Source organism: Protomyctophum bolini (genome assembly GCF_963924005.1).
Source record: "Protomyctophum bolini genome assembly, chromosome: 10".
NCBI lineage: Eukaryota > Metazoa > Chordata > Actinopteri > Myctophiformes > Myctophidae > Protomyctophum > Protomyctophum bolini.
The window spans coordinates 46,428,568-46,443,147 of record NC_137871.1 but is presented as its reverse complement, the minus strand read 5'-3'; the positions used below and the strand labels follow the sequence as shown (position 1 = coordinate 46,443,147).

At 46.9% G+C, this 14,580-nt stretch overlaps 1 protein-coding gene across 1 annotated transcript in view; it reads right to left on the bottom strand.

Moving 5' to 3' along the window:
- The window catches only part of LOC308322498 (carnosine synthase 1-like), a 28,053-nt gene that overhangs the window by 3,311 nt on the left and 10,162 nt on the right, over positions 1 to 14,580 (bottom strand). The window contains exons 8-16 of the mRNA XM_080773783.1: positions 14,119 to 14,204; positions 13,711 to 13,942; positions 10,589 to 10,884; positions 9,329 to 9,621; positions 7,799 to 7,952; positions 7,498 to 7,633; positions 7,162 to 7,328; positions 4,438 to 4,633; positions 857 to 1,005 (exon numbers count right to left, since the gene is read on the bottom strand). Coding sequence (XP_080629909.1) covers positions 857 to 1,005; positions 4,438 to 4,633; positions 7,162 to 7,328; positions 7,498 to 7,633; positions 7,799 to 7,952; positions 9,329 to 9,621; positions 10,589 to 10,884; positions 13,711 to 13,942; positions 14,119 to 14,204 — 1,709 coding nt within the window. The remainder of the gene's footprint in view (positions 1 to 856; positions 1,006 to 4,437; positions 4,634 to 7,161; positions 7,329 to 7,497; positions 7,634 to 7,798; positions 7,953 to 9,328; positions 9,622 to 10,588; positions 10,885 to 13,710; positions 13,943 to 14,118; positions 14,205 to 14,580) is intronic.

Sequence of the window (14,580 nt, the reverse complement as noted above, 5' to 3'; positions counted from 1 at the left end):
CTTATGGCAATTAGTCGACCAAAACCAGACCAATGACAGCCTTCAGTTAAAACGACAGTGATCGTAACGACAACCTTCAGCTAAAACAACAGTGATCGTAACGACAACCTTCAGCTAAAACAACAGTGATCGTAACGACAACCTTCAGCTAAAACAACAGTGATCGTAACGACAACCTTCATTTAAAACAACAGTGATCGTAACGACAACCTTCATTTAAAACAACAGTGATCGTAACGACAACCTTCAGCTAAAACAACAGTGATCGTAACGACAACCTTCAGCTAAAACAACAGTGATCGTAACGACAACCTTCATTTAAAACAACAGTGATCGTAACGACAACCTTCATTTAAAACAACAGTGATCGTAACGACAACCTTCAGCTAAAACAACAGTGATCGTAACGACAACCTTCATTTAAAACAACAGTGATCGTAACGACAACCTTCATTTAAAACAACAGTGATCGTAACGACAACCTTCAGCTAAAACAACAGTGATCGTAACGACAACCTTCAGCTAAAACAACAGTGATCGTAACGACAACCTTCAGCTAAAACAACAGTGATCGTAACGACAACCTTCATTTAAAACAACAGTGATCGTAACGACAACCTTCATTTAAAACAACAGTGATCGTAACGACAACCTTCAGCTAAAACAACAGTGATCGTAACGACAACCTTCAGCTAAAACAACAGTGATCGTAACGACAACCTTCCGCTAAAACGACAGTGATCGTAACGACAACCTTCATTTAAAACGACAGTGATCGTAACGACAACCTTCATTTAAAACGACAGTGATCGTAACGACAACCTTCATTTAAAACAACAGTGATCGTAACGACAACCTTCAGCTCGGCGTTGAACACGCCGTCCCGGAGGCCGACGCCCAGACAGGCGTGGTGGGCGGCGCGGATCAGCTGGGCGCGGCGGTCCGGCGCCAGGCCCGAGGGCATCTGGGCCGCCGTCTCTGTGAAGCCAGGAGCCCTGGTGGGACCTGAGGACGCAAGGAGAGAGGACGCAAGGAGAGAGGACGCAAGGAGAGAGGGAGGAGGAAACATCATTTACTACATGTCTCTGTGAAGGAACTGAGGGCACGACGGGAAAAATATATACATTTTATATTCCTAGATTTCCTTGAGGGGCAAATTGGTCTTTGTCATACGTACCACTCTGTAAAAAGTGGAATGCCACTATTCATTTACAAAACTCTGATGCTGGCATTCAAAGCAACCAAAGGTATGCCCCCCCCCCCTATCTAACCAAAGGTATGCCCCCCCCCCCCCCCATCTAACCAAAGGTATGCCCCCCCCCCCGTATCTAACCAAAGGTATGCCCCCCCCCCCGTATCTAACCAAAGGTATGCCCCCCCCGCCCGTATCTAACCAAAGGTATGCCCCCCCCCCGTATCTAACCAAAGGTATGCCCCCCCCCCCCGTATCTAACCAAAGGTATGCCCCCCCCCCCGTATCTAACCAAAGGTATGCCCCCCCCGTATCTAACCAAAGGTATGCCCCCCCCCCGTATCTAACCAAAGGTATGCCCCCCCCCCGTATCTAACCAAAGGTATGCCCCCCCCTATCTAACCAAAGGTATGCCCCCCCCCCGTATCTAACCAAAGGTATGCCCCCCCCCCCTATCTAACCAAAGGTATGCCCCCCCCTATCTAACCAAAGGTATGCCCCCCCCTATCTAACCAAAGGTATGCCCCCCCCCCCGTATCTAACCAAAGGTATGCCCCCCCCCCCGTATCTAACCAAAGGTATGCCCCCCCTATCTAACCAAAGGTATGCCCCCCCCCCCCGTATCTAACCAAAGGTATGCCCCCCCCCCCCGTATCTAACCAAAGGTATGCCCCCCCCCCCCCGTATCTAACCAAAGGTATGCCCCCCCCCTTATCTAACCAAAGGTATGCCCCCCCCGTATCTAACCAAAGGTATGCCCCCCCCCGTATCTAACCAAAGGTATGCCCCCCCCCCCCGTATCTAACCAAAGGTATGCCCCCCCCCCGTATCTAACCAAAGGTATGCCCCCCCCCCCGTATCTAACCAAAGGTATGCCCCCCCCCCCGTATCTAACCAAAGGTATGCCCCCCCCCGTATCTAACCAAAGGTATGCCCCCCCCCCCGTATCTAACCAGAGGTATGCCCCCCCCCCCCCCGTATCTAACCAAAGGTATGCCCCCCCCCCCCCCCCCCGTATCTAACCAAAGGTATGCCCCCCTAACTCTACAAACCCTCTGCTCCCCTTCATCACCTCCATCATCAACACCTCAGTAACCTCAGGCTGCGTCCCCTCTGCCCTCAAGTCAGCCAGAGTAACACCACTCCTCAAGAAACCAACTCTTGACCCCTCAGATGTCAAGAACTACAGACCGGTATCACTCCTTTCATTTATTTCTAAAACCATTGAACGTGTTGTCTCCAACCAGCTCTCTCTCCATCTCTCACAGCACAACCTGCTGGATCCCAACCAGTCCGGATTTAAGAAGGCCCACTCCACAGAAACTGCCCTGCTGGCAGTCACAGAAGCACTACATGCTGCCCAAGCTGCTTCCCACTCTGCAGTACTGATCCTCCTAGACCTATCGGCAGCATTTGACACAGTGAACCACCAGCTGCTCCTAGACACCCTAGCGGATCTAGGCATCGGTGGAACGGCACTAAAGTGGTTCTCTTCCTACCTCACCGACCGGACCTACCAGGTTTCCTGGAAAGGTCTGTTATCATCCCCCCGAACCCTCCAAACTGGGGTCCCACAGGGATCGGTACTTGGTCCCCTCCTTTTCTCACTGTACACTAAATCCCTTGGCACTATCATCTCTGCTCACAATATATCCTATCACTGCTACGCCGATGACACACAACTGTTTCTATCCTTCCCCCCCTCTGCCACTCAGGTGGAAGAGCGCATCACTGCATGCCTGGCTGACATCTCACAGTGGATGTCCTCCAACCACCTCAAACTGAACCCAGACAAGACTGAGCTTCTCTTCTTCCCAGCTAAGTCCTGCCCTATGCGGGAGCTAACTATCTCCATAGACAACGCCCTGGTAACGTCTGTCCCAACAGCCAGGAATCTTGGTGTTGTCCTGGACAGTCAGCTCTCGTTCAAAACTCACATCACAGCTGTCACTCGATCCTGTAGGTTCACACTCTATAACATACGACGAATTAGACCGTTCCTCACCCAGGAATCAGCCCAGCTCCTAATCCAGACAACAGTCTTGTCAAAACTTGACTATTGTAACTCCCTCCTTACTGGCCTACCAGCATGTGCACTTAAGCCTCTCCAGCTGATCCAAAATGCTGCAGCTCGCTTGGTCTTCAACCAGCCAAAATTCTCACATGTCTCCCCCCTGCTCCGCTCCCTCCACTGGCTCCCGGTCGCTGCCCGCACAGAATTTATGGCTCCCCCATATCTTGCAAGTATGATCGAACCCTACAAACCTTCCCGCTCACTCAGATCAGCCAACGCAGGGAAGCTGGAAGTACCCTCACTAAAAACGCCGGGACAACGCTCCACACGTCCCAAACTCTTCTCCCTTCTGGCTCCAAAACTGTGGAATGCACTTCCCATTGCAGTCAGAACTGCAGCATCACTCCCAATCTTCCGCCGTAGTCTGAAAACCCACCTTTTCAGACTCCATCATGGCCCATAGCACTTACCCCACCCCCTTAGATAGCAATTCTGTAGACTTAGATAGCATTTGATACAGACTTATAGCATGTTATGTAGACAGCATAAGTGCATTGTATGTAGTCATAGCACGTCATAGTACATATGTGTAGCATAGTAGTATAGATGTATAGCTTATATGTATAGTTTCATTATAGATATTCCACTGTTACTTTCTTAGCTACGCATGTTTCATGATGAATGTTTTTATGTGATGTATTCCCATGCTTTTTGTTCTTGCTTAATGTAAGTCGCTCTGGATTAAGAGCGTCTGCTAAATGCCTAAATTGTCTAAATTGTCTAAGTGGTCAGCTCAGCTGACGAAGGGGAGCTAGAAGTACCTTCACTAAAAACGCCGGGACAACGCTCCACACACGTCCCAAACTCTTCTCCCTTCTGGCTCCATTGCAGTCAGAACTACAGACTCACTCGGAGTGAGTCTGTAGTTCTGACTGCAATGGGAATGATTCATGGTGACTATTTCTATCTATATGTGATGTATCACCATGTTGTTGTTCTTGCTTACTGTAAATCACTCTGGATTAAGAGCGTCTGATAAACGCCTATACATTGTAAATTGTAGAATAAAGCATGTTGTGCCTTAGTGGGTCAGAATAAAGCATAATGTAGGCTAATCATAAACCATCTCATTCACCTTCGTCTTCAATGGTTGTGTTTACACAAACACTCAAAGCGGTCCACGCACGCACGCACGCACGCACGCAGCTCGGACATGGTAGATTATAAATACCGTTGTCGGAAACGAAGGCTCCCTCCAGCCGCCCGTCGAACAGGACCAGGTCGACGTCGTGCTCGGTCCCGCCCACGTACTCCATCAGCGTCATGGCGTTGCCCCACCCCAACCCGATGCCTGGGTAGTCCGTCTCCTCGCGCAGGTCACCCGCAATGCGCTCCATGTGCAACAGGCTCTCCTCCAGGGAGCACACCTGCCCAGGTGGGACAAACAGGTGTGTTATTCAGGACGCTCCATGTGCAACAGGCTCTCCTCCAGGGAGCACACCTGCCCAGGTGGGACAGACAGGTGTGTTATTCAGGACGGGCCGGGGTGGGAACCCCTTTTGCTGTTTTAGGCATTATGTTATACTTTAGCTATTGGAAAATAGCAGCTCGTAGCGCGGCACCGAGTGGCGCGCTACGAGCTTCAAACTTGTATAGGTCTGATATTTTTTTGAAAAATCTGGAAAATGTGATGCAAATCTTTGAATATTTATTCTTTTCAGAGCGAACGTTTTTAACTCAAATCTTTGCTTCTGGGAGGGGGGTCCCTGGAACTACATATTTTTAGAACTACATATTTTCAGATGGGGGTCGGCAGCCGTATACATATATTTACGTGAAATAGTTTTAGTTACATTAAAGGACATTTGTAGAATCCGGTCTCATGTCTACGCTGTACTTCGATATGTTTTGACGAGAAATATTTTGTATGGAATATTTTATTATTGGGTGAAATAAATAAATATACCCAAGTTTAGTGACAGTGCGACAAGAAGGTTTATTGTTCTAAGGGGAATAACACTCATTTTCAACATTGAAATTAATCATTAATTAACGAGTTGTTGTTGTTGTGGAAATAATAGAAAGTCCTCCTTGTTTATCCTAGAACTGAAGGTCTAGTACTTGACGTCATGTGACGTCCTTGAATAAATGTTACTTAGTTACTAAGTAAATGTATTTAGTTAAGTTCTCCGCCCTTTCAATTAGTAGCGCCCGATGTGCAGGACAAAGATTGATTCAAAGGACGGAGATTATTGATATAAAACACCGATCGCATCGCTCCACAGGCTGGGAGCGTCGCTCCACAGGCTGGGAGTGTCGCTCCACAGGCTGGGAGCGTCTCTCCACAGGCTGGGAGCGTCGCTCCACAGGCTGGGAGCGTCTCTCCACAGGCTGGGAGCGTCTCTCCACAGGCTGGGAGCGTCTCTCCACAGGCTGGGAGCGTCGCTCCACAGGCTGGGAGCGTCGCTCCACAGGCTGGGAGCGATGCGATGCGATGGAATGAACTTCCCATTGCAGTCAGAACTACAGACTCACTCCCAATCTAAACTATGGAATGAACTTCCCATTGCAGTCAGAACTACAGACTCACTCCCAATCTAAACTATGGAATGAACTTCCCATTGCAGTCAGAACTACAGACTCACTCCCAATCTAAACTATGGAATGAACTTCCCATTGCAGTCAGAACTACAGACTCACTCCCAATCTAAACTATGGAATGAACTTCCCATTACAGTCAGAACTACAGACTCACTCCCAATCTAAACTATGGAATGAACTTCCCATTGCAGTCAGAACTACAGACTCACTCCCAATCTTCCGCCGCAGTCTGAAAACCCACCATTTTCAGACTCCATCTTAGCCTGTAGCCCCTCCCCTAGCCTCGACCTCCTACAGGCGAATGCAAAGGCTCAATTTATGTATCTTACGTAACGGACATGGGGAGACCGGGCCTTTGCAGTGGCTGCCCCTTCTCTCTGGAACTCACTCCTAACTCACATCAGAGCTGCCCCCACCCTTGAAATGTTCATAAGCACACTCAAAACCCACCTTTTCAAACTGGCTTTCCCTACATACCCCCCCCCCCCCACACACACACACACACACCCCCTTCTTGTTTGTCCCTCTTTTGATTTTGATTTCTAGTTTTTAACCTTTTAAACCTTTTTAAATAGTTTTCTAATAAATATGTCTGTACTCTTTCTGTAAAGCAACTTTGGGTACCCAGAAAAGCGCTATATAAATCGTATATATTATTATCTTAGATAGCATTTGTATGTAGACTTAGATGTGCATAGTTTTTATTATAGATTTTCCACTGTTACGCTCTTAGCTCATGTATGATTCATGATAACTACTTGTTTATGTATGTGATGTATTGCCATGCTTTTTGTTCATGCTTAAAGGAGAATTCCATGCTAGAAGGCTTTCTTACCTTTATTTGTAGTTGTTACGTCCCCATCAAAGAGGTCCAGGTGTTATTTTGTGCATTATTGGCTATTTCCCCTAATATAAGCCCTCAATGGGGGTTGGGTTTTTGTGCTAATTTGCTTATTTCCATCGAAATAAGTAGTAAAGTGTGCCGCTCGGGATACTATTTACAATATGAAGAAAGGATATATACAAAAAATATATTTTTTTGAGCGATGGAAATAAGCGTATTAGCATAACACCCCATAGTCCCATTCAATTCAATGCAATTAAATGCAATTCATTGATGGCTTATGGTAGGGAAATAGCCAATAATGCGCTTTTGCATAAACTAATACCTGAACCTCTTTGGTGGTGACGTAACAACTACAAATAAAGGTAAAAAAAAGCCTTTTAGTATGGAATTCTCCTTTAATGTAAGTCTCTCTGGATTAACAGCGTCTGATGAATGCCTAAATGGTTAAGTTAAGTAAACTGTGTTACTAAATGGTTAAGTAAAGTTAAGTAAACTGTGTTACTCCACCTTGCGAACGCCCACAGCGCCGGCTCCGTACTCCAGCTTCATGACGGCGGGGTAGCGCACAGCGCCCCCTGCCTTCAGGAGGTCCGCGGGCGTCTCCACGTGGACACAGGGGACAGCATAGGACGCTGGGGACGGAGACAGCAGCGGGACGGACGCACGGACAGAGCCTGGAGGAAATACAACCAATTATCACACGGCTTGCTAATATGTTGCTAATTTGTGCGAGACCGATTGTTGCGAGAAATTTGTGCGAGACCGACGATTTACAATTTACGATTTTCATGGGGGTCACAGGGTCACAGGGTCACATGGGGGTTATTAATGAATAATCCAAACCTGGCCCTGGAGACAAGGAGGAGCTTGGAGGAGGAGGGGGAGGAGCCAGTGAGGAGCAGCAGGTGATTGGAGGAGGGGGAGGAGCCAGTGTGTGTCCTTCCATCTCCACTCCTCTCGTCACGGTCCTCTGGTCAGCCTGCGTCACCAACACAGGGTCAAAGGTCAGTATGAGGTCACCAACACAGGGTCAAAGGTCAGTCTGAGGTCATCAACACAGGGTCAAAGGTCAGTATGAGGTCAGTCTGAGGTCACCAACACAGGGTCAAAGGTCAGTCCGAGGTCAGTCTGAGGTCGTTGGTACCTGGCTATCCGCCTGACCTCCGGGCTCCTGCACGCTGACCGGCCGGTGGTGTCCGTTGGTCCTGGTCAGATGTTCCGGAATCTCCTCCTGGTTCCAGGTGGTCCTCAGAAGCCCCTGCAGGTGTTCGGGGGTCCTCGGGGTCTCCTCTGTGTCTCTGATGGTGAAATATTTACACCACCATTCATTAATATTGTCATGCAAATAATTTACCATTTACAAATGTAACTGTTTCTGTGTTTCTTTCTACCACAATGATACTAATGGATAAAGTGACTGGATGTGACTGAGGGGCTGCAGCTGGATGTGACTGAGGGGCTGCAGCTGGATGTGACTGAGGGGCTGCAGCTGGATGTGACTGAGGGGCTGCAGCTGGATGTGACTGAGGGGCTGCAGCTGGATGTGACTGAGGGGCTGCAGCTGGATGTGACTGAGGGGCTGCAGCTGGATGTGACTGAGGGGCTGCAGCTGGATGTGACTGAGGGGCTGCAGCTGGATGCGACTGAGGAGCTGCAGCCTCCAGCTGGATGTGACTGAGGGGCTGCAGCTGGATGTGACTGAGGGGCTGCAGCCTCCAGCTGGATGTGACTGAGGGGCTGCAGCCATAGTGTAATGTTAGAGACCACAGAAGACATGTAAATATGAAATAAATGCTTAAACATGTAGCTAGGTGTAATGTTAGAGACCACAGAAGACATGTAAATATGAAATAAATGCTTAAACATGTAGCTATAGGTGTAATGTTAGAGACCACAGAAGACATGTAAATATGAAATAAATGCTTAAACATGTAGCTAGGTGTAATGTTAGAGACCACAGAAGACATGTAAATATGAAATAAATGCTTAAACATGTAGCTATAGTTGTAATGTTAGAGACCACAGAAGACATGTAAATATGAAATAAATGCTTAAACATGTAGCTATAGGTGTAATGTTAGAGACCACAGAAGACATGTAAATATGAAATAAATGCTTAAACATGTAGCTAGGTGTAATGTTAGAGACCACAGAAGACATGTAAATATGAAATAAATGCTTAAACATGTAGCTATAGGTGTAATGTTAGAGACCACAGAAGACATGTAAATATGAAATAAATGCTTAAACATGTAGCTAGGTGTAATGTTAGAGTCCACAGAAGACATGTAAATATGAAATAAATGCTTAAACATGTAGCTAGGTGTAATGTTAGAGTCCACAGAAGACATGTAAATATGAAATAAATGCTTAAACATGTAGCTACTGTAGGTGTAATGTTAGAGACCACAGAAGACATGTAAATATGAAATAAATGCTTAAACATGTAGCTACTGTAGGTGTAATGTTAGAGACCACAGAAGACATGTAAATAGAAAATAAATGCTTAAACATGTAGCTAGGTGTAATGTTAGAGTTTACCCCCTTAAGTACAGCAGGTGTGTTTACCTCGTTAAGGTACCTCGTTAAGGTGCCTCGTTAAGGTACCTCGTTAAGGTGCCTCGTTAAGGTGCAGCAGGTGTGTTCACCTCGTTAAGGTGCCTCGTTAAGGTACCTCGTTAGGTGCAGCAGGTGCAGGTGCGTGCAGCTCTTCTCCTTGGCGACGCAGACGGCGGCGGGGGGCGGGCCCCGCAGGCCCAGCCTGTCGCAGACCAGCGAGGCCAGCACCACGCAGTCGTCCCAGAAGCAGACGCAGCCGTGCGGGCGCAGCGCGGACGCGCGCAGCCAGTCCAGGATGCGCGCGCAGTGCTGCGCGTCCCGCCGGTGGTCCGGGAGGTCGGGCAGCGCCAGGAAACCGTCCACCATCCGGGACGCAAAGTGGTTGGGGTCCCCGTCCACTAGGAGGAGCTGTTGCACCATGCACAGAGAGAGAGGGAATACATTAACCCATTCTGACCTGAGATCAGATTCTACCATGCACAGAGAGAGAGAGAATACATTAACCCATTCTGACCTGAGATCAGATTCTACCATGCACAGAGAGAGAGAGAATACATTAACCCATTCTGACCTGAGATCAGATTCTACCATGCACAGAGAGAGAGAGAATACATTAACCCATTCTGACCTGAGATCAGATTCTACCATGCACAGAGAGAGAGAATACATTAACCCATTCTGACCTGAGATCAGATTCTAACATGCACAGAGAGAGAGAGAATAATACATTAACCCATTCTGACCTGAGATCAGATTCTACCATGCACAGAGAGAGAGAGAATACATTAACCCATTCTGACCTGAGATCAGATTCTACCATGCACAGAGAGAGAGAATACATTAACCCATTCTGACCTGAGATCAGATTCTAACATGCACAGAGAGAGAGAGAATACATTAACCCATTCTGACCTGAGATCAGATTCTACCATGCACAGAGAGAGAGAATACATTAACCCATTCTGACCTGAGATCAGATTCTACCATGCACAGAGAGAGAGAATACATTAACCCATTCTGACCTGAGATCAGATTCTACCATGCACAGAGAGAGAGAGAATACATTAACCCATTCTGACCTGAGATCAGATTCTACCATGCACAGAGAGAGAGAATACATGAAGCACCTTAACCCATTCTGACCTGAGATCAGATTCTACCATGCACAGAGAGAGAGAGAGAATACAAGCACCTTAACCCCATTCTGACCTGAGATCAGATTCTACCATTCACAGAGAGAGAGAGAGAGAGAGAGAGAGAGAGAGAGAATACAAGCACCTTAACCCCGTTCTGACCTGAGATCAGATTAAAAAAAATGTTCTTCTACATCCTGACAGTTTTCTGATAAAGCCGTGTCCAATCACGTGAGTCGTACCTTGATCTTGTAGCGCCTGGCCGCCTCCCAGATGAACCTCTTGGAGTGTGACCCCGCCCCCACCACCAGCACCGTCCGGCCCTCCATCAGGTAGCGCTGGGATCGAACCAGCGGCGCCAGCAGCACCGTTCCCCGCTGAGCCTCCGTCTCGCTGTCCCACCGCTCCTCCCCCGCTGGCTCCGCCCCCACGGCGCCATCCACTGGCTGGACGGAGCGGTGCAGGCAGAGCGACGGGTGGAGGCCCAACACCACCGCACCGACCACGGAGTCCACCTCTGTGAAGACCAGGTCCACTCCTATATGTACCAGATTACATTAATATACCAGGTCCACTCCTATATATACCAGATTACATTGATATACCAGATTACATTAACCAGGTCCACTCCTGGCACAACATATACCAGATTACATTAACCAGGTCCACTCCTGACACAAAATATACCAGATTACATTATGATCCGGTCGTGAGCGGATGATATCGTTATGTTGTAGTCATTGTTTTCTGTTTTGTAGTCATCAGGATGATATCGTTACGTCATGTTGTAGTCATTGTTTTCTGTTTTGTAGTCATCAGGATGATATCGTTACGTCATGTTGTAGTCATTGTTTTCTGTTTTGTAGTCATCAGGATGATATCGTTACGTCATGTTGTAGTCATTGTTTTGTAGTCATCAGGATGATATCGTTACGTCATGTTGTAGTCATTGTTTTGTAGTCATCAGGATGATATTGTTACGTCATGTTGTAGTCATTGTTTTGTAGTCATCAGGATGATATCGTTACGTCATGTTGTAGTCATTGTTTTCTGTTTTGTAGTCATCAGGATGATATCTTTACGTCATGTTGTAGTCCTTGCTTGTAGTCGTCAGAATGATATCGTTACGTCATGTTGTAGTCATTGTCTTGTAGTCGTCAGAATGATATCGTTACGTCATGTTGTAGTCCTTGCTTGTAGTCGTCAGAATGATATCGTTACGTCATGTTGTAGTCATTGTCTTGTAGTCGTCAGAATGATATCTTTACGTCATGTTGTAGTCCTTGCTTGTAGTCGTCAGAATGATATCGTTACGTCATGTTGTAGTCATTGTCTTGTAGTCGTCAGAATGATATCGTTACGTCATGTTGTAGTCATTGTTTTCTGTTTTGTAGTCATCAGGATGATATCTTTACGTCATGTTGTAGTCCTTGCTTGTAGTCGTCAGAATGATATCGTTACGTCATGTTGTAGTCATTGTCTTGTAGTCGTCAGAATGATATCGTTACGTCATGTTGTAGTCATTGTCTTGTAGTCATCAGGATGATATCGTTACGTCATGTTGTAGTCATTGAACTCTTGAACTCTGTACTGTGCCTGCTTGCTTTAAATCTGCGGTTATCATTCCTGTCCCAAAGAAAAATAATATCACCTGTCTTAATGACTATAGGCCTGTTGCCCTAACATCTGTCATTATGAAAGTCTTTGAGCGACTGGTCTGTAAACACCTGTCCAGCATAGCACTAGATCCCCACCAATTTGCCTACAGAGCAAATAGGAGTGTAGATGATGCAGTGTCCCTCTGTCTGCACACTATTACTCAACATCTAGAATCCAGATCCACCTATGCTCGTGTACTTTTTGTTGACTTCAGCTCCGCATTTAATACAATAGTGCCTGGGAAGCTGATTTCAACCCTACAGGAGCTAGGCGTCACATCTATGTAAATGGATCTTTAACTTTCTATGTGACAGGAAACAGGTGGTCAAAATAGGTGACCTCGTCTCGCTGTCGAGGCTCCTAAACACTGGGGCCCCCCAGGGGTGCGTCCTTTCTCCACTTCTCTACTCATTATACACTCATTTCTGTCAATCTCACTTTAGTACAGTTATGATGTATAAGTTTGCTGATGACACATCTTTAGTAGGTCTTATTACCAACGAGGTTGAAACCGACTACCGCAGAGCAGTAGAGGAGCTGGTGAGATGGTGTGAGAATTACAACTTGATTCTAAACATCTCTAAAACATAAGAGATGTTCATAGATTTTAGGAAAAATAAATCGTGTCCCCTCCCCCCCCTCTTCATCAATGGGGAAGAGGTAGAAAGAGTTTCATCCTTCCGGTTCCTAGGGACCACCATCCATGAGTCCTTATCATGGGATCTTAACACCAGTCTCATAATAAGCAAATCACACCAGCGTCTCTATTTCCTGCGGCAGCTTAAGAAGTTCAAAGTCAGCCAAGCAGCCATGACTCACTTCTATAGGGCCACTATTGAAAGTGTTCTCACCTTCTCTATGCTTGTCTGGTTTGGTCACACAACCTCTCAAGACAAATCAAAGCTGGAAAGAGTAGTACGTCGCGCATCAAAATCATAGGATGCAGCCTCCCTACACTTTCCTCACTCTATTCCACCAGAATAATTAGGAAGGCAAATAAAATCATTGCAGACAACTCCCATCCTGCACATCACCTCTTCAATCTCCTCCCATCAGGCAGGAGATATAGAAGTATCCAGAGCTCAACATGTCGCTTCAGGGATAGCACTTACCCCGTAGCCATTAGACATCTGAACTCATAGTATATGCATATAGTACTTTTAAAAATTGGATGTAATTTCATATGCTGCTGGTTTGTACTGTCCTTCTTGTTTGTGTATCTATGGTTGTCTGTATATGTTGAGTATGAACCAAGACAAATTCCTATCAACTTGTTGACATGGCAAATAAATGATTGAATCTTGAATCTTGAATCTTTGTAGTCATCAGGCAGGAACAATCAAACGTAGCTTTTATTGTTATTCTTCCGCTTTGAGGGAAAAGGACGTTCCGTTTGATTGTTCCTGCCTGATGACTACAAAACAATGACTACAACATGACGTAACGATATAATCCTGATGACTACAAAACAATACTACAACATGACGTAACGATATAATCCTGATGACTACAAAACAATGACTACAACATGACGTAATGATATCATCCTGATGACTACAAAACAATACTACAACATGACGTAATGATATAATCCTGATGACTACAAAACAATGACTACAACATGACGTAATGATATAATCCTGATGACTACACGCACACACACACACACACACGCACACACGTGCACACACACAGTAACACACACCCATCATGTCGCTCTGCGCTGCGGCTCCTCCCCGTCTCTCTGCGCTCATCGTTGACTCCGCCTCCATGACGACGCGCAGACAGTCCAGAGCAGTGCGACAGGCCAGCCGACGCAGACAGACAGGCAGCGCTGGGTCAGTGAGACCCAGAGCAGACAGACAGCTCTCCAAGGACTGGCACGCCGACTGGCTGTGAGACAGGGGCCTGTCGCACCCTCCCACCCTGCACACCAACTAGAGAGACAGACAGGCAGAGAGACAGACAGGCTGTGAGACAGACAGACAGGCTGTGAGACAGACAGACAGGCTGTGAGACAGACAGACAGACAGACAGGCTGTGAGACAGGCTGTGAGACAGACAGACAGACAGACAGACAGACAGACAGACAGACAGACAGACAGACAGGTACCTTGTAGAGCAGTGGGACATCCTGAGGGTTGCGGGTCACCAGGGCACACACCCTGAACGTCACGTCTGGAACCTCAGGCTTCACGTCTGATCAAATCAAACATTTATCCATGTGTTAATTCACTGATTAGATCATAAATATACGTTCATAATGTGTTATTCTAAGCCCAAACCACACCAATCTGTGTTTTAAGGTAAACACCTGAACACCTTGCATTGGTGTGGTTGACCTGAAAAAAAACATCATGTCCCAGCCCGACCCTTTGGTGTGGTTCTCCTCCCAGCCTGACCCTTTGGTGTGGTTCTCCTCCCAGCCTGACCCTTTGGTGTGGTTCTCCTCCCAGCCTGACCCTTTGGTGTGGTTCTCCTCCCAGCCCGACCCTTTGGTGTGGTTCTCCTCCCAGCCCAACCCTTTGGTGTGGTTCTCTTCCCAGCCTGACCCTTTGGTGTGGTTTGGGCTCTA